This window comes from Hemitrygon akajei, chromosome 7, assembly GCF_048418815.1.
Source record: "Hemitrygon akajei chromosome 7, sHemAka1.3, whole genome shotgun sequence".
Taxonomy (NCBI): Eukaryota; Metazoa; Chordata; class Chondrichthyes; order Myliobatiformes; family Dasyatidae; genus Hemitrygon; species Hemitrygon akajei.
In genome coordinates, this window is record NC_133130.1 from 3,543,108 (window position 1) to 3,569,250 (window position 26,143).

Sequence of the window (26,143 nt, forward strand, 5' to 3'; positions counted from 1 at the left end):
AGCTACATTTTGGGCTGAGACCCTTCACCAGGGTTCATCAGAAGAGAGAAACACAGGTGTCAGATTCATTTCTGGTATGATCCTCCTTGGAGGATTGAACCTTCACTCCTGAATCAGTGTGAATAACTTCACTCACTTCAACTCTGAATTGATTCCACAACCTATTGACTCACTTTCTAAGGACAGCATGATAACGTAGCAGTCAGTGTGATGCCATTCCAGCTCAGGGTGCTGGGTTCAGAGTTCAATCACAGCATCCTCGTTAAGGAGTCTGTACAGCCTCCTTGTGGATGCCTATGTTTCCTATGGGTGCTCCATCTTCCTAAGATTGAGATACAGCACAGAATAGGCCCTTCCAGTTCTTCGAGCCAAGCCATCCAGTAATCCCTCGATTTAATCATAGAAACAGAGAAAACCAACAGCACAATGAAAGCCCTTTAGCCCACAAAGCTGTGCCAAACATGTCCTTACCCGAGAGATTTCCTAGGGTTACCCATAGCCCTCTATTTTTCTGAGCTCCATGTACCTGTCGAGGAGTTTCTTAAAAGACCCTATCGTATCCACCTCCACCACTGTCGCTGGCAGCCCATTCCTTGCACTCACCACTCTGCGTAAAAAAACTTATCCCTGACATCTTCTCTGTACCTATTTCCAAGCACCTTAAAATTTCAGCCCTGGGTAAAAGCCTCTGGCTATCCACACGATTAACGCCTCTCATCATCTTATACACCTCTATCAGGTCACCTCTCATCCTCCGCCGAGTTCATTCAATCTATTCTCATAAGGCATGCTCCCCAATCCAAGCAACATCCTTGTAAATCTCCTCTGCACCCTTTCTATGGTTTCCACATCCTTCCTGTAGTGAGGCGACCAGAACTGAGCACAGTACTCCAAGTGGGGTCTGACCAGGGTCCTATATAGCTGCAACATTACCTCTCGGCTCCTAAACTCAATCCCACGATTGATGAAGGCAATGCACCATGTGATTTCTTAAAATAAGAGTCAACCTGCACAGCAACCTTGAGTGTCCTATGTACTCTGACCCCAAGATCCCTCTGATCCTCCACACTGCCAAGAGTCTTGCCATTAATACTACAAACCCCATTTCCAGAAAAGTTGGGATATTTTCCAAAATGCAATAAAAACAAAAATCTGTGATATGTTAATTCACGTGAACCTTTATTTAACTGACAAAAGTACAAAGAAAAGATTTTCAATAGTATTACTGACCAACTTAATTGTATTTTGTAAATATACACAAATTTAGAATTTGATGGCTGCAACACACTCAACAAAAGTTGGGACAGAGTTAAAATAAGATTGAAAAGTGCACAGAATATTCAAGTAACACCAGTTTGGAAGACTCCACATTAAGCAGGCTAATTGGTAGCAGGTGAGGTATCATGACTGGGTATAAAAGTAGTAAAGGCTCAGTATTTGCAAGCAAGGATGGGTCATGGCTCACCCCTTTGTGCCAAAATTCGTGACAGAATTGTTAGTCAGTTCAAAAGGAACATTTCCCAACACAAGATTGCAGAGAATTTAGGTCTTTCAACATCTACAGTACATAATATTGTGAAAAGATTCAGAGAATTCAGAGACATCTCAGTGCGTAAAGGGCAAGGTCGGAAACCACCGTTGAATGTGCGTGATCTCCGAGCCCTCAGGCGGCACTGCCTAAGAAACCGTCTTGCTACTGTGACAATTGTAGCCACCCCGAGCGCGGAAGTACTTCGGAAAACCATTGTCACTTAACACAGTCCGTCGCTACATCCAGAAATGCAACTTGAAACTGTATTACGCAAGGAGGAAGCCATACATCAACTCTATGCAGAAACGCCGGCGAGTTCTCTGGGCCTGAGCTCATCTCAGATGGACCGAAAGACTGTGGAACTGTGTGCTGTGGTCAGATGAGTCCACATTTCAGCTAGTTTTCAGAAAAAACGGGCGTCGAGTTCTCCGTGCCAAAGATGAAAACGACCATCCTGATTGTTATCAGCGTAAGGTGCAAAAGCCAGCATCTGTGATGGTATGGGGGTGCATCAGTGCCCACGGCATGGGTGAGTTGCATGTATGTGAAGGTACTATTGACTCTGAGGCGTATATTAGGATTTTAGAGAGACATAGGTTGCCATCAAGGCGACGTCTCTTCCCGGGACGTCCATGCTTATTTCAGCAGGACAATGCCAGACCACATTCTGCACGGGCTACAACAGCGTGGCCTTGTAGACACAGAGTGCGTGTGACTGACTGGCCTGCTGCCAGTCCAGATCTATCTCCTATTGAAAATGTATGGCGCATCATGAAGAGGAGAATCAGACAACGGAGACCACGGACTGTTGAGCAGCTGAAGTCTTACATCAAGCAAGAATGGACAAAATTTCCAATTGCAATTCTACTACAATTAGTATCCTCAGTTCCAAAACGATTTAAAAGTGTTATTAAAAGGAAAGGCGATGTAACACAATGGTAAACATGCCTCTGTCCCAACTTTTGTTGAGTGTGTTGTAGCCATCAAATTCTAAATTTGTGTATATTTACAAAATACAATTAAGTTGGTCAGTAAAACTATTGAAAATCTTTTCTTTGTACTTTTGTCAGTTAAATAAAGGTTCACGTGAATTAACATATCACAGATTTTTGTTTTTATTGCATTTTGGAAAATATCCCAACTTTTCTGGAAATGGGGTTTGTATATTCTGCCATCCTAGTTGACCGACAAAAATGAACCACCTCACACTTATCTGGGTTGAACTCCATCTGTCACTTCTCAGCCCAGTTTTGCATCCTATCAATGTCTTGCTGTGATCTCTGACAGCCCTCCACACTATCCACAACACCTCCAACCTTGTCATCAGTAAATTTACTAAGCCATTCCTCCACTTCCTCATCCAGGTCATTTATAAAAATCACAAAGAGTAGGGGTCCCAGAACAGATCCCTGAGGCACACCACTGGTCAGTGACCTCCATGCAGAATATGACCCGTTTACAACCACTCTTTGCCTTATTTGGGCAAGCCAGTTCTGGATCCACAAAGCAATTTCCCCTTGGATCTCCTGCCTCCTTACTTTCTCAATAAGCTTTACATGGGGTACCTCGTCAATCCTAGCGTAATCACGGGACAATTTACATTGACCAACTAACCTACCAACCGGTGTGTTTTTGGATTATGGGAGGAAAAAGGATCGCTGTGCATTTCTTCTGTACAGTTTTATATGTTCTGTGTGTAAGGGGGTTTCTCCTTTGTATTGGGGTTTTTTCTTTCTTTAGGTTACTGCATATGTTAATCAAAAAAGCATTCGGGCTCTCACGACCAGACTATGTAACAGTTTCTTCCCCCAAGCTATCAGACTCCTCAATACCCAGAGCCTGGACTGACACCTTGCCCTACTGTCCTGTTTATTATTTATTGTAATGCCTGCATTGTTTTTGTGCACTTTATGCAGTTCAGTGTAGGTCTGTAGTCTAGTGTAGCTTTCTCTGTGTTTTTTTATTACGCAGTTCAGTCTAGTTTTTTGTACTTTGTCATGTAACACATGACACATGTGGTATTTCTTTACTCAGAGAGTGATAGCTGTGTGGAATGAGCTTCCTGTAGAAGTAGTAGAGGCCAGTTCAGTTGTGTCATTTAAGGTAAAATTGGATAGGTATATGGACAGGAAAGGAGTGGAGGGTTATGGGCTGAGTGCGGGTAGGTGGGACTAGGTGAGATTAAGAGTTCGGCACGGACTAGGAGGGCCGGAATGGCCTGTTTCCGTGCTGTGATTGTTATATGGTTATATGATTATATGGTAACACCATGGTCCTGAAAAACATTGTCTCATTTTTACTATGCATTGTACCAGCAGTTATGGCCGAAATGACAATAAAAGTTGACTTGACTTGACTTGAAAATGGCTTCACACACAAAATGCTGGTGGAACACAGCAGACCAGGCAGCATCTATAGGGAAAAGCGCTGTCGACGTTTCGGGCCGAGACGTCGACAGCGCTTCTCCCTATAGATGCTGCCTGGCCTGCTGTGTTCCACCAGCATTTTGTGTGTGTTGTTGTTTGAATTTCCAGCATCTGCAGATTTCCTCTGTTTGAAAATGGCTTCTTTGTGTTGTTAAAAGTAGGAATGCTTCTTTGTTATGCTAACTGGTGAGAGGGTGTTTTTCTCACAGCTTTGTTTGAGTTAGAATTACTGATAACGAGAATTGTATTCATTTGTTAACCAATTGGGATTAATGTTATTCTCTCTCCTGGGTCTGTAAACTATTGTTGGCAGGGATTTGGGGAGTTGGCACGAGGGGATGAGAGAGAGAGAGAGGACGTGATGCTGTAAACTGGGCGAGGAACGGACCCCGAGCGGGGGGGGTCCGAGGCCAGGATTGTCAGCGAGGAGAGGAGACGAAGACAGACGTGCCGGGGGTGCTTGGTTGATCCTTCGGGTGGTCCTGAGCTGCGAGTCGGGGAGTTCCGAGGGGATCGAATGGTGGCCAGAAGACTTTGTTGGTTGAGCTCCAACGGTTGCGCACGAAGTTGTTTGGACTTTGATAAGTTTGGCACCTGTTCTTTATTTTCTTTTCCTTCATATATACTGTATTGTTATTAATCACTTAGTTCTAGTAATATCTATAAAGTGTAATCATTTAATCGCATATGGTGTACTGTCTGTTATTTGGTGGGGTGGGGACATCACACAGCATCCACACAAGCTGATTATCCAGTTTGGCGGGGCAGAAGGCTGCTCCCCCTAGACGGCAGTGAGTTGAGCGAGCCTGAGGCTAGCCTGTATCTGCCTGTACCTCCACCTCTGGAAGAGAATTCCACCCAGCAAACACTCTGTGTAAAAACCTGACCCCTGACTTCCCCCTCTATACTTTCCTCCAATCCCCTTAAAATTATGGTTCCTCACATTGGCCAATTCCACCCTGGAAAAAAGTCTCTGGCTGTCCACTTGATCTGTCTCTTATCATCTTGTACATCTCTATCAAGTTTCCTCTCATCCTCCTTCACTCCAAAGAGAAAAGCCCTAGCTCGCTCAGCCTGTCCTCATTAGACATGCTCTCCTTTGCATCCTCTCTAAAGCTTCCTCATACTTCCTATAATGTCAACCAGAATGTTGGAAATGTAATGGCTGATTGAGGGAGAAGACCATAGGACCATAGAACATGGAGCGGAATTAGACCATTCAGTCCATTGAGTCTGCTCCACTTTCCATCATGGCTGATTTAGTATCCCTCTCAATTCCATTCTTCTACCTTCTCTTCATAACCATTGACAAGCTAACTAATTAAGAACCTATCAATACACACAAAATGCTGGTGGAACACAGCAGGCCAGGCAGCATCTATAGGGAGAAGCACTGTCGACATTTCGGGCCGAGACCCTTCGTAGAGATGCTTCTCCCTAGAGATGCTGCCTGGCCTGTTGTGTCCCACCAGCATTTTGTGTGTGTTGTTTGAATTTCCAGCATCCGCACATTTCCTTGTGTTTGTTCTTTAAAGAACCTATTAATCTCCATTTTAAATATATTCAATGACTGGGCCTCCATAGCCATCTGTGGCAATAAATTCTGCAGATTCACTTCCTCTGGCTCAAGAAATTCCTCCTCAACTCTGTTCTAAATGGACATCCCTCTATTCTGAGGCTGTGCTCTCTGGTCTTAGATTGCCCCGCTATAGGGAACATCCACTCTACACCCATGTCCACTCTATCGAGGTCTTTCAACATTTGACAGGTTTCGATGAGTTCATAAAACATAGGATTAGAATTAGGCCATTCAGCCCACTGAGTCTGTTCTATCATTCCATCATGGCTGATTATCCCTCTCAATCCTATTCTCCTGCCTTCTCCCTATAATGTTTGATGCTCTGGCTAATCAAGAACCCATTAACCTCCACTTTAAATATACCCAATGACTTGGCCTCCACAGGCATCTGAGGCAATGAATAGCACAGAGAAGGCCCTGAATGTATTACCTTACCGAATTGCTTGGATCATACCCAGACCCAGTTCCACACAGCAGTGAGCATGGTCGGCGCGTGGTTCAGGCAATCCAGCCACCGCATAGTAGCAATCCCCAAGAATCTTAATTCGCAGACAGCCGTGCTTCTGTAAAGCATAAGATGATGATAAAACATTATAAAGTGCATCGTCTCACCCTGCGGTACTGGTAACATTACACCACCAGAGAAAATAGAACATTACAGCACTGTACAGGGTCTTCAAACTCCGTCATGGCCAGTCCCAGGCCTAGCTGAGTATTGGCTGTGGCTTTAGCTACGCTATCCAGTAAAAAAAACGGTGCTACAAAATCACCAACAGAAACTCCAGGGACCTTAACCCTGGGAGAGGACGGATTGTTGAAAATGGGCTACATCTGGGGACAACATGAAAGGCACCCATAACAGAGGACTCTGATGAGTTGCTTTTTGGTCGGGGTGATGGGCTTCAGTTAGTAATTAAGTACAGGCACTTTAGCCATGAAGTTATGACAACCTTTTAACCTACTCCAAGATCAATCTAACCCTTGTATATTTAATTGGTGTGTCTTTTTGGTCTAGATAGAGTGGATGTGGAGAGGATGTTTCCTATAGTGGGGGAGTCTAGGACCAGAGGGCACAGATAGAGTGGATGTGGAGAGGATGTTTCCTATAGTGGGGGAGTCTAGAACCAGAGGACACACATAGAGTGGATGTGGAGAGGATGTTTCCTATAGTGGGGGAGTCTAGAACCAGAGGATACACATAGAGTGGATGTGGAGAGGATGTTTCCTATAGTGGGGAAGTCTAGAACCAGAGGGCACAGATAGAGTGGATGTGGAGAGGATGTTTCCTATAGTGGGGAAGTCTAGAACCAGAGGGCACAGATAGAGAGGATGTGGAGAGGATGTTTCCTATAGTGGGGAAGTCTAGAACCAGAGGGCACAGCATCAGGATAGAGGGAGATCCATTTAGCACAGATGAGGATTTCTTCAGCCAGGGGGTGGTGAATCTGAGGAATTTATTGCCAGAGACAGCTGAGGGCAAGACATTAAGTATATTTAAAACAGGGGTATATTGGTTTTTGATTAGTAAGATTGTCAAAGGTTACTGAGTGAAGCCATGAGAATGGAATTCAGAGAGATAATAAATCAGCTATGATGGAATGATGGAGCAGACTTGATGGGCTGAATGGCCTGATTCTGCTCCTATGTCTTATGGCCTTAAAGACTTGCGTGACGTCTCCAAACTTTGTACATTAATGATTATACCATAGAACACAGTCCTCATTCTTTTCATGTCACAGTATACTCTCTTCCTCTTCTTCTCGGAAGACAGTTGGAATCTTTAATATCAGTTCTGATGAAAACTCACTGACCCAAACATTAATTGCTATGGAAATTTTATAAGGATAAGAGATACTGCAAATGCAAGAAATCCAGAGCAACACAGACAAACTGACCTGCCGGGTTCTTCCATCATTTGGTGTGTGTTGAACCATAGACCTATAGAACACTCCAGCACAGTACAGGCCCTTCAGCCCTCCATGTTGTGCCGACCCATACAGTCCTTTAAAAAAAAGTACTAAACCCACACTACCCTATAACCCTCCATTTTTCTTTCATCCATGTGCCTGTCCAAGAGGCTCTTAAATACCCCTAATGTTTTAGCCTCCACCACCATCCCTGGCAAGTCATTCCAGGTACTCACAACCCTCTGTGTAAAAAAACTTACCCTGATGTCTCCCCTGAACTTCCCTCCCTTAATTTGGTACATATGCCCTCGTGTTTGCTATTGGTGCCCTGGGAAACAGGTACTGACTATCCACCCTATCTATGCCTCTCATAATCTCGTAGACCTCTATCGGCCCCTCTCATTCTTCTACGCTCCAAAGAGAAAAGTTCCAGCTCCACTAACCTTGCTTCATATCACTTGTTCTCCAAACCAGGCAACATCCTGGTAAATTTCCTCTGCACCCTCTCCATAGCTTCCACATCCTTCCTATAATGAGGTGACTAGAATTGAACACAATACTCTAAGTGTGGTCTCACCAGAGATTTGTAGAGTTGCAACATGACCTCTCTACTCTTGAACTCAATCCCCCTGTTAATGAAGCCTAGCATCCCATAGGCCTTCTTAACTACCCTATCAACCTGTGCAGCGACCTTGAGGGATGTATGGAGTTGAACCCCAAGGTCCCTTTGTTCATCCACACTCTTAAGTAACTGACCATTAATCCTGTACTCAGTCTTCTGGTTTGTCCTTCCAAAATGCATCACCTCACACTTGTCCAGATTGAACTCCATCTGCCATTTTTCTGCCCAGCTCTGCAGCATGTCTATATCCTCTTGTAACCTTCAACAACCTACAGCTCCATCCACAACTCCTCCAATCTTCGTGTCATCCGCAAACTTACTCACCCATCCTTCCACCTCTACATCCAGGTCGTTTATAAAAATCACAAATAGCAGGGGTCCCAGGACAGATCCCTGCGGCACTGCACTAATCACCGACCTCCAGGCAGAATACTTTCCTTCCACAACTACCCTCTGCTTTCTTCCATTAAGCCAATTTTTTCTCCAAACAGCCAAGGTTCCACTTACTCACGCCTCATGACTTTCTGGATGAGTCTCTCATGAGGGACCTTGTCAAATGCTTTCCTAAAGTCCATGTAGACCACATCTGCTGCCCTACCCTCATCAATTTCTTTTGTTACCTCTTCAAAAAACTCATGCTCATGAGGCATGATCTTCCCTTCACAAAGCCATGTTGACTATCCATGAGTAGACTGTACTTCTCCTATCCTTAAGAATCCTTTCCAGTAGCTTGCATACTACCGACGTAAGACTCACCGGTCTATAGTTCCCAGGTTTCTCCCTATTACCTTTTTTAAACAAGGGAACTACATTTGCCTTTCTCCAGTCCTCCGGCACTTCCCCTGCAGCCAAAGATTTAGTTGCTTCAGGTGTGATAGAGTAGGAGGGGCCAGAGGAGGAGGTGTTGCATTGCTTGTCCGAGAAAATCTTATGGCGGTGCTTTGGAAGGATAGATTACAGAACTCCTCTAGGGAGGCTATTTGGGTGGAATTGAGGAATGGGAAAGGTGTAGTAACACTGATAGGAGTGTATTATAGGCCACCTAATGGGGAGCGTGAGTTGGAAGAGCAAATGTGTAAGGAGATAGCAGATATTTGTAGTAAACACAAGGTGGTGATTGTGGGAGATTTTAATTTTCCACACATAGATTGGGAAGCTCATTCTGTAAAAGGGCTGGATGGTTTAGAGTTTGTGAAATGTGTGCAGGATAGCTTTTTGCAACAATACATAGAAGTACCGACTAGAGATGGGGCAGTGTTGGATCTCCTGTTAGGGAATGCGATAGATCAGCTGACAGATGTATGTGTTGGGGAGCACTTCGGGTCCAGTGATCACAATAGCATTAGCTTCAATATAATTATGGAGAAGGACAGGACTGGACCTAGAGTTGAGATTTTTGATTGGAGAAAGGCTAACTTTGAGGAGATGCGCAGGGATTTAGAGAGAGTGGAATGGGTCAAGTTGTTTTATGGGAAGGATGTAATAGAGAAATGGAGGTCATTTAAGGGTGAAATTATGAGGGTACAGAATCTTTATGTTCCTGTTCGGTTGAAAGGAAAGGTTAAAGGTTTGAAAGCGCCATGGTTTTCAAGGGATATTAGAAACTTGGTTCGAAAAAAGAGGGATGTCTACAATAGATATAGGCAGCATGGAGTAAAGGAATTGCTCGAGGAATATAAAGAATGTAAAAGGAAACTTAAGAAAGAGATTAGAAAAGCTAAAAGAAGTTACGAGTTTGGTTTGGCAAATAAGGTGGAAGTAAATCCGAAAGGCTTCTACAGTTATATTAAAAGCAAGAGGATAGTGAGGGATAAAATTGGTCCCTTAGAGAATCAGGGTGGTCAGCTATGTGTGGAGCCGAGGGAGATGGGAGAGATTTTGAACGATTTCTTCTCTTCGGTATTCACTAAGGAGAAGGATATTGAATGGTGTAAGGTGTGGGAAACAAGTAAGGAAGTTATGGAACCTATGACAATTAAAGAGGTGGAAGTACTGGCGCTTTTAAGAAATTTAAAAGTGGATAAATCTCCGGGTCCTGACCGGATATTCCCCAGGACCTTGAGGGAAGTTTGTGTAGAGATAGCAGGAGCTCTGACGGAGATCTTTCAGATGTCATTAGAAACAGGGATTGTGCCAGAGGATTGGCGTATTGCTCATGTGGTTCCATTGTTTAAAAAGGGTTCTAGAAGTAAGCCTGGCAATTATAGACCTGTCAGTTTGACATCAGTGGTGGGTAAATTAATGGAAAGTATTCTTAGAGATAGTATTTATAATTATCTGGATAGACAGGATCTGATTAGGAGTAGCCAGCATGGATTTGTGCGTGGAAGGTCATGTTTGACAAACCTTATTGAATTTTTTGAAGTAGTTACGAGGAATGTTGACGAGGGTAAGGCAGTGGATGTAGTCTATATGGACTTCAGCAAGGCCTTTGACAAAGTTCCACATGGAAGGTTAGTTAAGAAGGTTCAGTCGTTAGGTATTAATGCTGGAGTAATAAAATGGATTCAACAGTGGCTAGATGGGAGATGCCAGAGAGTAGTGGTGGATAATTGTTTATCGGGATGGAGGCCGGTGACTAGCGGGGTGCCTCAGGGATCTGTTTTGGGCCCAATGTTGTTTGTAATATACATAAATGATCTGGATGATGGGGTGGTAAATTGGATTAGTAAGTATGCTGATGATACTAAGGTAGGAGGTGTTGTGGATAATGAGGTGGGTTTTCAAAGCTTGCAGGGAGATTTATGCCGGTTAGAAGAATGGGCTGAACGTTGGCAGATGGAGTTTAATGCTGAGAAGTGTGAGGTTCTACATTTTGGCAGGAATAATCCAAATAGAACATACAGGGTAAATGGTAAGGCATTGAGGAATGCAGTGGAACAGAGAGATCTAGGAATAACAGTGCATAGTTCCCTGAAGGTGGAGTCTCATGTAGATAGGGTGGTGAAGAAGGCTTTTGGAACGCTGGCCTTTATAAATCAGAGCATTGAGTACAGAAGTTGGGATGTAATGTTAAAATTGTACAAGGCATTGGTAAGGCCAAATTTGGAATATTGTGTACAGTTCTGGTCACCGAATTATAGGAAAGATATCAATAAATTAGAGAGAGTGCAGAGACGATTTACTAGGATGTTACCTGGGTTTCAGCACTTAAGTTACAGAGAAAGGTTGAACAAGTTAGGTCTCTATTCATTGGAGCGTAGAAGGTTGAGGGGGGATTTGATCGAGGTATTTAAAATGTTGAGAGGGATAGATAGAGTTGACGTGAATAGGCTGTTTCCATTGAGAGTAGGGGAGATTCAAACGAGAGGACATGATTTGAGAGTTAGGGGGCAAAAGTTTAAGGGAAACACGAGGGGGTATTTCTTTACTCAGAGAGTGATAGCTGTGTGGAATGAGCTTCCTGTAGAAGTAGTAGAGGCCAGTTCAGTTGTGTCATTTAAGGTAAAATTGGATAGGTATATGGATAGGAAAGGAGTGGAGGGTTATGGGCTGAGTGCGGGTAGGTGGGACTAGGTGAGATTAAGAGTTCGGCACGGACTAGGAGGGCCGGAATGGCCTGTTTCCGTGCTGTGATTGTTATAAAGATGATTCAAAGATCATAGCTAATGCTCCTGCGATCTCTCCTCTCAATTCCCACAACAACCTGGGGTGTATCATATCCGGCCCTAGGGATTTATCAATCTTAATGTTTTTAAGAAGATCCAGCACTTCTTCTTCCTTAATCTCCACATTGTCCAGCACACAGGCCCGCTCTACTTCGACATCATCCTGATTAAGATCCTTTTCACTTTTGAATACTGAAGCAAAGTATTCATTTAGGACCTCCCCAACCTCCACCGCTTCCAGGCACATGTTTCCCTCTTTATCCTTTAGTGGTCCCACCTTTGTTCTCGTCATCCTCCTGTTCTACACATACGCATAGAACGCCTTGGGGTTCTCCTTAATCCTACATGCCAAGGCCTTCTCATGCCTCCTTCAAGCTCTCCTAAGTCCTTTCTTTAGCTCCTTTCTGGCTACCCTATATTTCTCATAAGCCCCTCCTACTTCCTGCTTCTTATATCTAACATATGCTTCCTTTTTCCTCTTGATGAGTTGCCTCATATGTTTCATCAGCCACAGTTCCTTGTTCCTACCATTTTTTCCTTGCCTCAGTGGGACAAACCTATCCTGAACCCAGCTCAAGTGGTCCCTAAACTTCTCCCGCATTACTTCTGTGCTTTCCCCTTTGAACATCTGTTTCCAATTTACTCTCGCTAGTTCCTGCCTCATCCCTTCAAAGTTAGCCCTTCCCCAGTTAAGCACTTTACCATTTTGTCTGATTTTATCCCTTTCCATAGCTATGCTGAAGCTAAGGGAGTTGTGGTCACTCTCACCAAAATGCTCCCCCCACCAAGAGGTCGGTCACCTGACCAGGTTCATTACCCAGAACTAGATCCAGTATAGCCTCTCTCGTCGGCCGGTCCACATACTGTGTCAGGAATCCTTCTTGAACAAACCTGACAAATTCAGCCCCATCTATCCCCCTTGCACTCAGGAGGTGCCGGTCAATATGAGGGAAGTTGAAATCACCTATAACTACTACCCTGTATTTCCTGCACCATTCTAAAATCTGCCTGCTTATCTGCTCCTCGGTGTCCCAAGGGCTATTTGGGAGCCTTTAGACTACTCCCAGCACAGTGATTGATCCCTTCCTATTTCTGACTTCCACCCAGACCAACTCAGTGGACACTCTCTCTGCAGTGTCCTTCCTTTCTATAGCCGTGATACTATCCATGAGCAGCAATGCCACTCCCCCCCCCCTTTTCTACCTCCCATCCTATTCCTTTTAAAACACCTGAACCCCGGGACCTGCATCATCCAATCCTGCCCTTCCTCCAACCAAGTTTCAGTAACGGCCACAACATTGTAGTTCCACGTACTAATCCATGCTCTAAGTTCATCCTCCTTGTTCATAATACTCCTAGCATTGAAATAGACACATTTCAACCCCTTTAACTGGCTACAATTATGTTCTGTCCCCTGCCTGTCCTTCCTCACCAACTCAGAACTCTTAGCATCATGCCCTTGTCCTTCTACCTTAATCTCTGCACTCACATTCTGATTCCCACCCCCCTGCCAAACTAGTTTAAACCCTCCCCAACAGCTCTATCAAACCTGCCCGCCAGAATATTGGTGCCCCTGGGATTCAAGTGCAACCCGTCCTTTTTGTACAGGTCACACCCGCTCCAAAAGAGGTCCCAATGATCCAGAAATCTGAATCCCTGACCACTGCTCCAATCCCTCAGCCACGCATTTATCCTCCATCTCATTCTATTCCTATTCTCACTGTCACGTGGCACAGGCAGTAATCCCGAGATTACTACCTTTGAGGTCCTGCTTTTCAACTTCCTTCCTAACTCCCTGTAGTCTTCTTTCAGGACCTCTTCCCTTTTCCTACCTATGTCATTGGTACCAATATGTACCACAACCTCTGACTGTTCTCCCTCCCACTGCAGGATATCTTGGACACAATCAGAAACATCCCGGACCCTGGCACCTGGGAGGCAAACTACCATCTGAGTTTCTTTCCTGCGTCCATAGAATCGTCTGTCAGACCCCTGACTATAGAGTTCCCTATCACTACTGCCTTCCTCTTCCTTTCCCTATCCTTCTGAGCCACTGGGCCAGACTCTGTGCCAGAGGCACGGCCACTGTCGCTTCCCCCAGGTAGGCTGTCCCCCTCAATAGTACTCAAACAGAAGTACTTATTGTCAAGGGGTACAGCCACAGCGGTACTCTCTAGTACCTGACTCTTCCCCTTCCCTCTCCTGACTGTGATTCATTTCTCTGTCCCCCGTGGCCCCAGAGTGACCACCTGTCTGTAACTCCTCTCTATCACCTCCTCACACTCCCTGAGCAGATGAAGGTCATCAAGCTGCATCTCCAGTTCCCTAACACAGTCCCTTAGGAGTTGCATCTCGATGCACCGGGTGCAGATGTAGCCGTCCAGGACACTGGGAGACTCCAGGACCTCCCACATCTGACACCGACCACAGAAAACTGGCCTCACACATATACTACCTCCTTTTGCAATCAACAACTGTCTCACCTCGTCTCGTTACCGCCGAAGCCCATTGAGCCAAAGCCCTTTCATTCTGCTGCCTCTCACTCCGCTGCCCGCTGGATATGGCTGCCTTCTTTTTAAACTGTTCACGCTCAACTGGCTGACGACACATGCCTGCGCAGTCTGGCCTCTCTCTTCCCCCGAGAACTCAAAATGTCTTCCCGCTGGAAATCCTTAGGTGCTCTCCCGCTGCCTTCTTGTTCCAAATCAAACAAGAATATTGACTCAAATTTAATTCAGCTTCTCTCTCCACAAGAGTTAGCTAGTGCCCTCAGTATTCCTAGCAGATTTCAGTTCCTGCTGTCAGACCTGTTCCTGGTGTTGAGAGGAACAATTCTGCTCCTCCCCCTTTGAGTTTGTGTGAGCATACTGAGTAGAGGAAAGCAAGAGGTCAATATCCCAATTTGTAAGCCCCAACCTGGTGAACCAACTGAACCAAACATAGGTGCCATGGTACCATAGCAGTTACTGCAATATAGTTACAGCTCGTTGCCTTTTGGAGTTCGGAGTTCATCTCCTGAGTTTGTATGTTCTTCCCGCGAACCATTTGGGTTTCCTCCGGGTGCTCCGATTTCCCCCTACAGTACAATGACGTACCAGTGAGCAGGTTAATTGGTCATAGTAAATTATCCTATGATTAGGCTAGGGTTAAATAGGTGGGTTGTTGGGTGGCTTGGCTTGTTCCACCACAATGGCCTGTTTCACTCTGTATCTCTAACTAAATGAACTCACCTCAGCAAGGTCATCAAACTGCCCAAAGAGTTCATCCAACAAGAGGACAAGTTCATGTGGTGGCAGAACAATCGATAAGTTGGTGAAACCCTTGATATCTGCAAATATTATACTGGAGAGAAACAGGTTGCTGGTTACAAAGAAGATTTTGCTATTCTGCACTGCCAATTAGACACAGCCTGGAATATTGGATTGAAAAGATTCTCATGCAAATTTCATGAACCCAGATCCAACTTAGCAGCCAACCCCAAACACAAATACACAAGTTAGCAGATTGCATAAGACCATAAGAGAGAGGAGCAGAAATAGGACATTCAACCCATTGAGTCTGCTTCGCCATTCAAACATGGGCTGATCCAATTCTTCCAGTCATCCCCACTCCCCTGTCTTCTCCCCATACCCTTTGATGCCCTGTCTAATCAAGAACCTATCTATCTCTGCCTTAAATACACCCAATGACCTGGCCTCCACAGCCACTCATGGCAACAAATTCCACAGATTTACCACCCTCCGCATCTCAGTTCTGAATGGATGTCCTACAATCCTGAACTCATGCCCTTTTGTCCTAGACTCCCCTACCATGGGAAATAACTTTGCCATATCTAATCTGTTCAGTCCTTTTAACATTCGGAATGTTTCTATCAGATTCTTTCCTCCCCCACCCTCCATTCTCCTGAACTCCAGGGAATGCAGCCCAAGAGCTGCCAGATGTTCCTCATACAGTAACCCTTTCATTCCTGGAATCATTCTCCTGAATCTTCGCTGAACCCTCTCCAATGTCAGTATATCCTTTCTAAAATAAGGAGCCCAAAACTGCACACAGTACTCCAAGTGTGGTCTCACGAGTGCCTTATAGAGCCTCAACATCACATCCCTGCTCTTACATTCTATACCTCTAGAAATGAATGCCAACATTGCATTCGCCTTCTTCACAACTGACTCAACCTGGAGGTTAATCTTTAGGGTATCCTGCACAAGGACTCCCAAGTCTTTTTATCTCCGTATTTTCAATTCTCTCCCCATCTAAATAATAGTCTGCCCGTTTATTTCTTCCACCAAAGTGCATGACCGTACACTTTCCAACATTGTATTCCATTTGCCACTTCTTTGCCCATTCCCCTAAACTATCTAAGTCTCTCTGCAGGCACTCTGTTTCCTCAACACTACCGGCTCCTCCACATATCTTTGTATCATCGGCAAACTTAGCCACAAATCCATTAATCCCATGGTCCAAATTATTGACGTACATCGTAAAAAGCTGCGGTCCCAACACCGACTCCTGTGGAACTCCACTGGTAACCGGCAGCCAGCCAGAATGGGATCCCTTTATTCCCACTCTCTGTTTTCTGCTGATCAGCCAATGCTCCACTCATGCCAGTAACCTCCCTGTAGTTCTCTGGGCTCTTATCTTGCTAAGCAGCCTCATGTGCAACACCTTGTCAAAGGTTTTCTGAAAATCCAAGCACACCACGTCTACTACATCTCTTTTGTCTACTCTGCTTGTAATTTCCTCAAAGAAGTCCAGAAGGTTAGTCAGGCAGGATTTTCCTTTCAGGAAACCATGCTGGCTTTGGCCTATCTTGTCATGTGCCTCCAGGTACTCCATAATCTCATCCCTAACAATCGATTCCAACAACTTCCCAATCACTAATGTCAGGCGAACAGGTCTATAGTTTGCTTTCTGCTGCCTCCCACCCTTCTTAAGTAGTGGAGTAACATTTGCAATTTTCCAGTCATCTGGTACGATGCCAGAATCTATCGATTCTTGAAAGATCACCATTAATGCCTCCGCAATCTCTCCAGCTACTTCCTTCAGAGCCTGAGGGTGCATTCCATCAGGTCCAGAAGATTTATCCACCCTCAGACCATTAAGCTTCCTCCACACAAATACATAAGTTAGCAACTTGTCCTCAACACAAATACATGTTAGTAGCCTGTCCCAAACACAAATACACGTTAGTAGCCTGTCCTCAATACACAATTTACTGCTTGCTCTATTGTCGCAATGAGGCCACACTCAGGTTAGAGGAGCAACACCTTGTATTCCATCTGGGTAGCCGCCAACCTGATAGCATGAACACTGATTTCTCAAACTTCCGGTAATGCCCCTCTTCACCATTCTCTATTCCAATTTCCCTCTCTCACCTTTTCTCTTTACCTGCCCATCACCTCCCTGTGGTGCTCCTCCCCCTTTTCTTTCTTCCATGGTCTTCTGTCCTTTCCCCCTTTTCCAGCCCTCTATCTCTCACCAATCAACTTCTCAGCTCCTTACTTTATCCCTCCATCCCCAGTTTCACCTACCACCTTGTAGTTCTTCCTCCCCTCCCCCCACTCCTCATCTGTTTTTCAAGTCCTGATTAACTGTATTGGCCTGAAACTGTACTCTTTTCCATAAATGCTGCCTGGACTGCTGAGTTCCTCTAGCATTCTGAGGATGTTTCCTATGGTGAGAGAGTCTAAGACCAGAGGACACAGCCTCATTATAGAGGGGCATCCTTTTGCAATGGAGATGTTAAAGGATTTCTTTAGCCAGAGAGTGGTGAATTTGTGGAATTCTTTGCCACAGCAAGCTGTGAAAACCAAGTCATTGCGTATAATTAAGGCAGAGGTTGGCAGATTCTTGATTAGTCGGGACATAAGGGAAGAACGGGAGAAGGGATAAAGTGAGAAGAAGGAAATTGAATAGCCATGAAGAAATGGTGCTGGGCCAAATGGCCTAATTTTACTCATATACCTTAAGTTCTTATGGTCTTTCTAAATGGAAGTCCCACTATTCTGAGTCTATTTCCTCTGACTCTAGACCCCTCCACTATAGGAAACATCCTTTCTACATCTAGGCCTTTTAATATTCAATAGAATTCAATGAGATCCCTCCCTCCTTCTTCTAAGCTCCAGCAAGTACACATTAGCAGCCTGTCTTCAACACAAACACAGACTGTTGCCATTCACATTCTCAAAAACAGCTAAGTCACAGAAAGTCCAGCATAGAGCAAGAGCCTCACACAATCCTCAGCAACCCCCACCCAGAGCAGCCATCTCCACAGCTACCCTCCCTGGGAGAAAAATATCCCATCACATTACATTCATTTCCATCTACCTATTCATGTCACACATAACATCCAAATTTCCCCAATCCCACACCCACATTACATCCCAGTTCCCATCTTCCCATTCCCATTCCCACATTACATCCCAGTTCCTCTCCCCATTCCCACATTACATCCTTGTTCCCATCTCCCCATTCCCTTTCCCACATAACATCCCAGTTCTTATCTCCCCATTCTCACATGAAATCTCTGCTCCCATCTCCTTATTCCAGTTCCAACATTACATCCCAGTTCCTGTTGCCCCATTTCAAAACCTACATAACATCCCAGTTCCCATCCCTCCATTCCCGTTTCTCACATTCCATCCCTGTTCCTATCTCCCCAATCCCACATCCGCATCACATCCATGTTCCTTCCACCCCTCTGCATTCTGACCCACAGGGCTAATGTTGTTTCTAGCCTGATACCCAACTCAAAGGGTGTTCCCTACAGATCAGTCTAGACCTCTCCCAGCCACCATTCATGCAGTCTGCCACTCCATCTTATCCCTGGCCCCGTACTTTGGCACTGAGAGACTTGGTGCAGTCTACACCACTCCATGATGCCACATCCACCCAGAGTTTTATCTCTGCTGATCGAATGCATAATAAATCAGGTCAGAGGTTCCTGCTTGTGTCAACTTCCATCTGTCTAACTGGCAGCTGGGTCTTCAATGTATCTATGCTCACCTGACATTCTCATACTGGTGCACGTATATCTTGTGGAAACCTTGCAGCATTCTCACCTCTTCAGACATGTCACGAATGATCTCGAGCATCATAAACTGTGGGAGCACGGACAGTACCAACTTCTCCTGTTTAAAACACAATGAGGAAAGCTAAGGAGGATTTTCTTCATAAAATGGCCAAAGAACACAGTGCCCTTCACTATCTAAAGACAGACAGAGAAACCTCATTGTTACACCTATTGAACAACAGGGGACACCATCTTAACCACGACTAAAGGACAGTATAAAATTGTGGGATATGCAGACACTGTAGGAATAGAGGAATGTGGAGACGGTGTCTTGGAGGATATGGGGAGATGGTGCGATGGGGGATATGAACAGACAGTGTGAAGGGGATATGGGGAGAAAGTGCAATAGGGGATATGAACAGACAGTGTGATGGAGATATGAACAGACAGTGTGATAGGGACATGGGGAGACAGTGCAATGAGGGATATAAACAGAGAGTGTGCTGGGGATATGGGGAGTCAGTGCAATGGGGGATATGTACAGACAGTGTGATGGGGATATGATCAGACAGTATGATGGGGATATGGGGAGATGGTGCAATGAGGGATATAAACAGACAGCGTGATGGGGATATGGGGATACAGTGCAATGGGGGATATGAACAGACAGTGTGATGGGGGATATGAACAGACAATGTGATGGGGGATATGAACAGACAGTCTGATGGGGATATGAACAGACAGTGTGATGGGGATATGTGGAGTTGGTGCAATAGGGGATATGAACAGACAGTCTGATGGGGATATGAACAGTCAGTGTGATGGGGATATGAACAGACAGTGCAATGGGGGATATGAACAGACAGTGTGATGGGGATATGGGGAGTTGGTGCAATGGGGGATATGAACGGACAGTCTGATGGGGATATGAACAGAGTGCAATGGGAGATATGAACAGACAGTCTGATGGGGATATGAACAGACAGTGTGATGGGGATATGCGGAGTTGGTGCAATAGGGGATATGAACAGACAGTCTGATGGGGATATGAACAGACAGTGTGATGGGGATATGTGGAGTTGGTGCAATGGGGGATATGAACAGACAGTCTGATGGGGATATGAACAGACAGTGCAATGGGGGATATGAACAGTCAGTGTGATGGGGATATGAACAGACAGTGCAATGGGGGATATGAACAGACAGTCTGATAGGGATATGAACAGACAGTGCAATGGGGGATATGAACAGTCAGTGTGATGGGGATATGAACAGACAGTGTGATGGGGATATGAACAGACAGTGTGATGGGGATATGAACAGACAGTGTGATGGGGATATGAACAGACAGTGTGATGGGGATATGAACAGACAGTCTGATGGGGATATGAACAGACAGTGTGATGGGGGTTATAGGGAGATGTTGCAAATGGGACATGAACAGTGTGATGGGGATATGGGGAGACTGTGCAATGAGGGATATGAAGAGTCAGTGTGATGGGGGATATGAACAGACATTGTGATGGGGGATATGAACAGACAGTGTGATGGGAATATCAACAGACAGTGTGAAGGGGATATGGGGAGTTGGTGCAATTGGGGATATGAACAGTCAGTATAATGGGGATATGGGGAGATGGTGCAATGGGGATATGAACAGTCAGGGTGATGGGGATATGGGGAGAGTGCAATGGGGGATATGAACAGACAGTGTGATGGGGATATGAGGAGATGGTGCAATGGGGGATATGATCAGACAGTATGATGGGGATATGAACAGACGGTGATGGAGATATGAACAGACAGTGTGATGGGGATATGAACAGACAGTGTGATGGGGATATGAACAGACAGTGTGATGGGGATATGGTGAGATGATGCAATGGGGGATATGAACAATCAGGGTGATGGGGATATGGGGAGACAGTTTAATGAGGGATATGAACAGACAGTGTGATGGGGGATATGAACAGACAGTGTGATGGGGGTTATGGGGAGATGTTGCAAAGAAGATATGAACAGACAGTATGATGGGGATATGAGGAGATGGTGCAATGGGGATAGGAACAGACAGTGTGATGGGGATATGAACAGACAGTGTGATGGGGGATATGAACAGACAGTGTGATGGGGGATATGAACAGACAGTGTGATGGGGATATGAACAGACAGTGTGATGGGGGATATGAACAGACAGTGTGATGGGGATATGGGCAGACAGTGCGACGGGAGATATGGGGAGACAGTGTGATGAGGGTTATGGGGAGATGTTGCAAAGGGGATATGAACAGACAGTATGATGGGGATATGGGCAGACAGTGTAATGAGGGATATGAACAGACAGTGTGATGGGGGATATGAACAGACAGTGTGATCGGGATAGGAACAGACAGTGTGATGGAGATATGAACAAACAGTGCAATGGGGGGTATGAACAGACAGTGTGATGGGGATATGGGGAGTTGGTGCAATGGGGGATATGAACGGACAGTCTGATGGGGATATGAACAGAGTGCAATGGGGGATATGAACAGACAGTCTGATGGGGATATGAACAGACAGTGTGATGGGGATATGCGGAGTTGGTGCAATAGGGGATATGAACAGACAGTCTGATGGGGATATGAACAGACAGTGTGATGGGGATATGTGGAGTTGGTGCAATGGGGGATATGAACAGACAGTCTGATGGGGATATGAACAGACAGTGCAATGGGGGATATGAACAGTCAGTGTGATGGGGATATGAACAGACAGTGCAATGGGGGATATGAACAGACAGTCTGATAGGGATATGAACAGACAGTGCAATGGGGGATATGAACAGTCAGTGTGATGGGGATATGAACAGACAGTGTGATGGGGGTTATAGGGAGATGTTGCAAATGGGACATGAACAGTGTGATGGGGATATGGGGTGACTGTGCAATGAGGGATATGAAGAGTCAGTGTGATGGGGGATATGAACAGACATTGTGATGGGGGATATGAACAGACAGTGTGATGGGAATATGAACAGACAGTGTGAAGGGGATATGGGGAGTTGGTGCAATTGGGGATATGAACAGTCAGTATGATGGGGATATGGGGAGTTGGTGCAATTGGGGATATGAACAGTCAGTATGATGGGGATATGGGGAGATGGTGCAATGGGGATATGAACAGTCAGGGTGATGGGGATATGGGGAGAGTGCAATGGGGGATATGAACAGACAGTGTGATGGGGATATGGGGAGTTGGTGCAATGGGGGATATGAACGGACAGTCTGATGGGGATATGAACAGAGTGCAATGGGGGATATGAACAGACAGTCTGATGGGGATATGAACAGACAGTGTGATGGGGATATGCGGAGTTGGTGCAATAGGGGATATGAACAGACAGTCTGATGGGGATATGAACAGACAGTGTGATGGGGATATGTGGAGTTGGTGCAATGGGGGATATGAACAGACAGTCTGATGGGGATATGAACAGACAGTGCAATGGGGGATATGAACAGTCAGTGTGATGGGGATATGAACAGACAGTGCAATGGGGGATATGAACAGACAGTCTGATAGGGATATGAACAGACAGTGCAATGGGGGATATGAACAGTCAGTGTGATGGGGATATGAACAGACAGTGTGATGGGGGTTATAGGGAGATGTTGCAAATGGGACATGAACAGTGTGATGGGGATATGGGGTGACTGTGCAATGAGGGATATGAAGAGTCAGTGTGATGGGGGATATGAACAGACATTGTGATGGGGGATATGAACAGACAGTGTGATGGGAATATGAACAGACAGTGTGAAGGGGATATGGGGAGTTGGTGCAATTGGGGATATGAACAGTCAGTATGATGGGGATATGGGGAGTTGGTGCAATTGGGGATATGAACAGTCAGTATGATGGGGATATGGGGAGATGGTGCAATGGGGATATGAACAGTCAGGGTGATGGGGATATGGGGAGAGTGCAATGGGGGATATGAACAGACAGTGTGATGGGGATATGAGGAGATGCTGCAATGGGGGATATGATCAGACAGTATGATGGGGATATGAACAGACGGTGATGGGGATATGAACAGACAGTGTGATGGGGATATGGTGAGATGATGCAATGGGGGATATGAACAGTCAGGGTGATGGGGATATGGGGAGACAGTGTAATGAGGGATATGAACAGACAGTGTGATGGGGGTTATGGGGAGATGTTGCAAAGAAGATATGAACAGACAGTATGATGGGGATATGAGGAGATGGTGCAATGGGGATATGAACAGACAGTGTGATGGGGGATATGAACAGACAGTGTGATGGGGGATATGAACAGACAGTGTGATGGGGATAGGAACAGACAGTGTGATGGGGATATGAACAGACAGTGCAATGGGGGATATGAACAGACAGTGTGATGGGGATATGGGGAGTTGGTGCAATGGGGGATATGAACGGACAGTCTGATGGGGATATGAACAGAGTGCAATGGGGGATATGAACAGACAGTCTGATGGGGATATGAACAGACAGTGTGATGGGGATATGCGGAGTTGGTGCAATAGGGGATATGAACAGACAGTCTGATGGGGATATGAACAGACAGTGTGATGGGGATATGTGGAGTTGGTGCAATGGGGGATATGAACAGACAGTCTGATGGGGATATGAACAGACAGTGCAATGGGGGATATGAACAGTCAGTGTGATGGGGATATGAACAGACAGTGCAATGGGGGATATGAACAGACAGTGTGATGGGGATATGAACAGACAGTGTGATGGGGGATATGAACAGACAGTGTGATGGGGATATGAACAGACAGTGTGATGGGGATATGGGCAGACAGTGCGACGGGAGATGTGGGGAGACAGTGTGATGAGGGTTATGGGGAGATGTTGCAAAGGGGATATGAACAGACAGTATGATGGGGATATGGGCAGACAGTGTAATGAGGGATATGAACAGACAGTGTGATGGGGGATATGAACAGACAGTGTGATGGGGATAGGAACAGACAGTGTGATGGGGATATGAACAGACAGTGCAATGGGGGATATGAACAGACAGTGTGATGGGGATATGGGGAGTTGGTGCAATGGGGGATATGAACGGACAGTCTGATGGGGATATGAACAGAGTGCAATGGGGGATATGAACAGACAGTCTGATGGGGATATGAACAGACAGTGTGATGGGGATATGTGGAGTTGGTGCAATGGGGGATATGAACAGACAGTCTGATGGGGATATGAACAGACAGTGCAATGGGGGATATGAACAGTCAGTGTGATGGGGATATGAACAGACAGTGCAATGGGGGATATGAACAGACAGTCTGATAGGGATATGAACAGACAGTGCAATGGGGGATATGAACAGTCAGTGTGATGGGGATATGAACAGACAGTGTGATGGGGGTTATAGGGAGATGTTGCAAATGGGACATGAACAGTGTGATGGGGATATGGGGAGACTGTGCAATGAGGGATATGAAGAGTCAGTGTGATGGGGGATATGAACAGACACTGTGATGGGGGATATGAACAGACAGTGTGATGGGAATATGAACAGACAGTGTGAAGGGGATATGGGGAGAAAGTGCAATAGGGGATATGAACAGACAGTGTGATGGAGATATGAACAGACAGTGTGATAGGGACATGGGGAGACAGTGCAATGAGGGATATAAACAGAGAGTGTGCTGGGGATATGGGGAGTCAGTGCAATGGGGGATATGTACAGACAGTGTGATGGGGATATGATCAGACAGTATGATGGGGATATGGGGAGATGGTGCAATGAGGGATATAAACAGACAGCGTGATGGGGATATGGGGATACAGTGCAATGGGGGATATGAACAGACAGTGTGATGGGGGATATGAACAGACAATGTGATGGGGGATATGAACAGACAGTCTGATGGGGATATGAACAGACAGTGTGATGGGGATATGTGGAGTTGGTGCAATAGGGGATATGAACAGACAGTCTGATGGGGATATGAACAGTCAGTGTGATGGGGATATGAACAGACAGTGCAATGGGGGATATGAACAGACAGTGTGATGGGGATATGGGGAGTTGGTGCAATGGGGGATATGAACGGACAGTCTGATGGGGATATGAACAGAGTGCAATGGGGGATATGAACAGACAGTCTGATGGGGATATGAACAGACAGTGTGATGGGGATATGCGGAGTTGGTGCAATAGGGGATATGAACAGACAGTCTGATGGGGATATGAACAGACAGTGTGATGGGGATATGTGGAGTTGGTGCAATGGGGGATATGAACAGACAGTCTGATGGGGATATGAACAGACAGTGTGATGGGGATATGAACAGACAGTGTGATGGGGATATGAACAGACAGTGTGATGGGGATATGAACAGACAGTGTGATGGGGATATGAACAGACAGTCTGATGGGGATATGAACAGACAGTGTGATGGGGGTTATAGGGAGATGTTGCAAATGGGACATGAACAGTGTGATGGGGATATGGGGAGACTGTGCAATGAGGGATATGAAGAGTCAGTGTGATGGGGGATATGAACAGACATTGTGATGGGGGATATGAACAGACAGTGTGATGGGAATATCAACAGACAGTGTGAAGGGGATATGGGGAGTTGGTGCAATTGGGGATATGAACAGTCAGTATAATGGGGATATGGGGAGATGGTGCAATGGGGATATGAACAGTCAGGGTGATGGGGATATGGGGAGAGTGCAATGGGGGATATGAACAGACAGTGTGATGGGGATATGAGGAGATGGTGCAATGGGGGATATGATCAGACAGTATGATGGGGATATGAACAGACGGTGATGGAGATATGAACAGACAGTGTGATGGGGATATGAACAGACAGTGTGATGGGGATATGAACAGACAGTGTGATGGGGATATGGTGAGATGATGCAATGGGGGATATGAACAATCAGGGTGATGGGGATATGGGGAGACAGTTTAATGAGGGATATGAACAGACAGTGTGATGGGGGATATGAACAGACAGTGTGATGGGGGTTATGGGGAGATGTTGCAAAGAAGATATGAACAGACAGTATGATGGGGATATGAGGAGATGGTGCAATGGGGATAGGAACAGACAGTGTGATGGGGATATGAACAGACAGTGTGATGGGGGATATGAACAGACAGTGTGATGGGGGATATGAACAGACAGTGTGATGGGGATATGAACAGACAGTGTGATGGGGGATATGAACAGACAGTGTGATGGGGATATGGGCAGACAGTGCGACGGGAGATATGGGGAGACAGTGTGATGAGGGTTATGGGGAGATGTTGCAAAGGGGATATGAACAGACAGTATGATGGGGATATGGGCAGACAGTGTAATGAGGGATATGAACAGACAGTGTGATGGGGGATATGAACAGACAGTGTGATCGGGATAGGAACAGACAGTGTGATGGAGATATGAACAA

The 26,143-nt window shown here is 45.6% G+C and overlaps 1 protein-coding gene across 1 annotated transcript in view; it reads right to left on the reverse strand.

The window, feature by feature from the left end:
• Positions 1–26,143, reverse strand: part of LOC140729913 (adenylate cyclase type 8-like) — a 177,415-nt gene that overhangs the window by 26,723 nt on the left and 124,549 nt on the right. The window contains exons 3-5 of the mRNA XM_073050085.1: positions 18,679–18,803; positions 14,904–15,015; positions 5,972–6,099 (exon numbers count right to left, since the gene is read on the reverse strand). Coding sequence (XP_072906186.1) covers positions 5,972–6,099; positions 14,904–15,015; positions 18,679–18,803 — 365 coding nt within the window. The remainder of the gene's footprint in view (positions 1–5,971; positions 6,100–14,903; positions 15,016–18,678; positions 18,804–26,143) is intronic.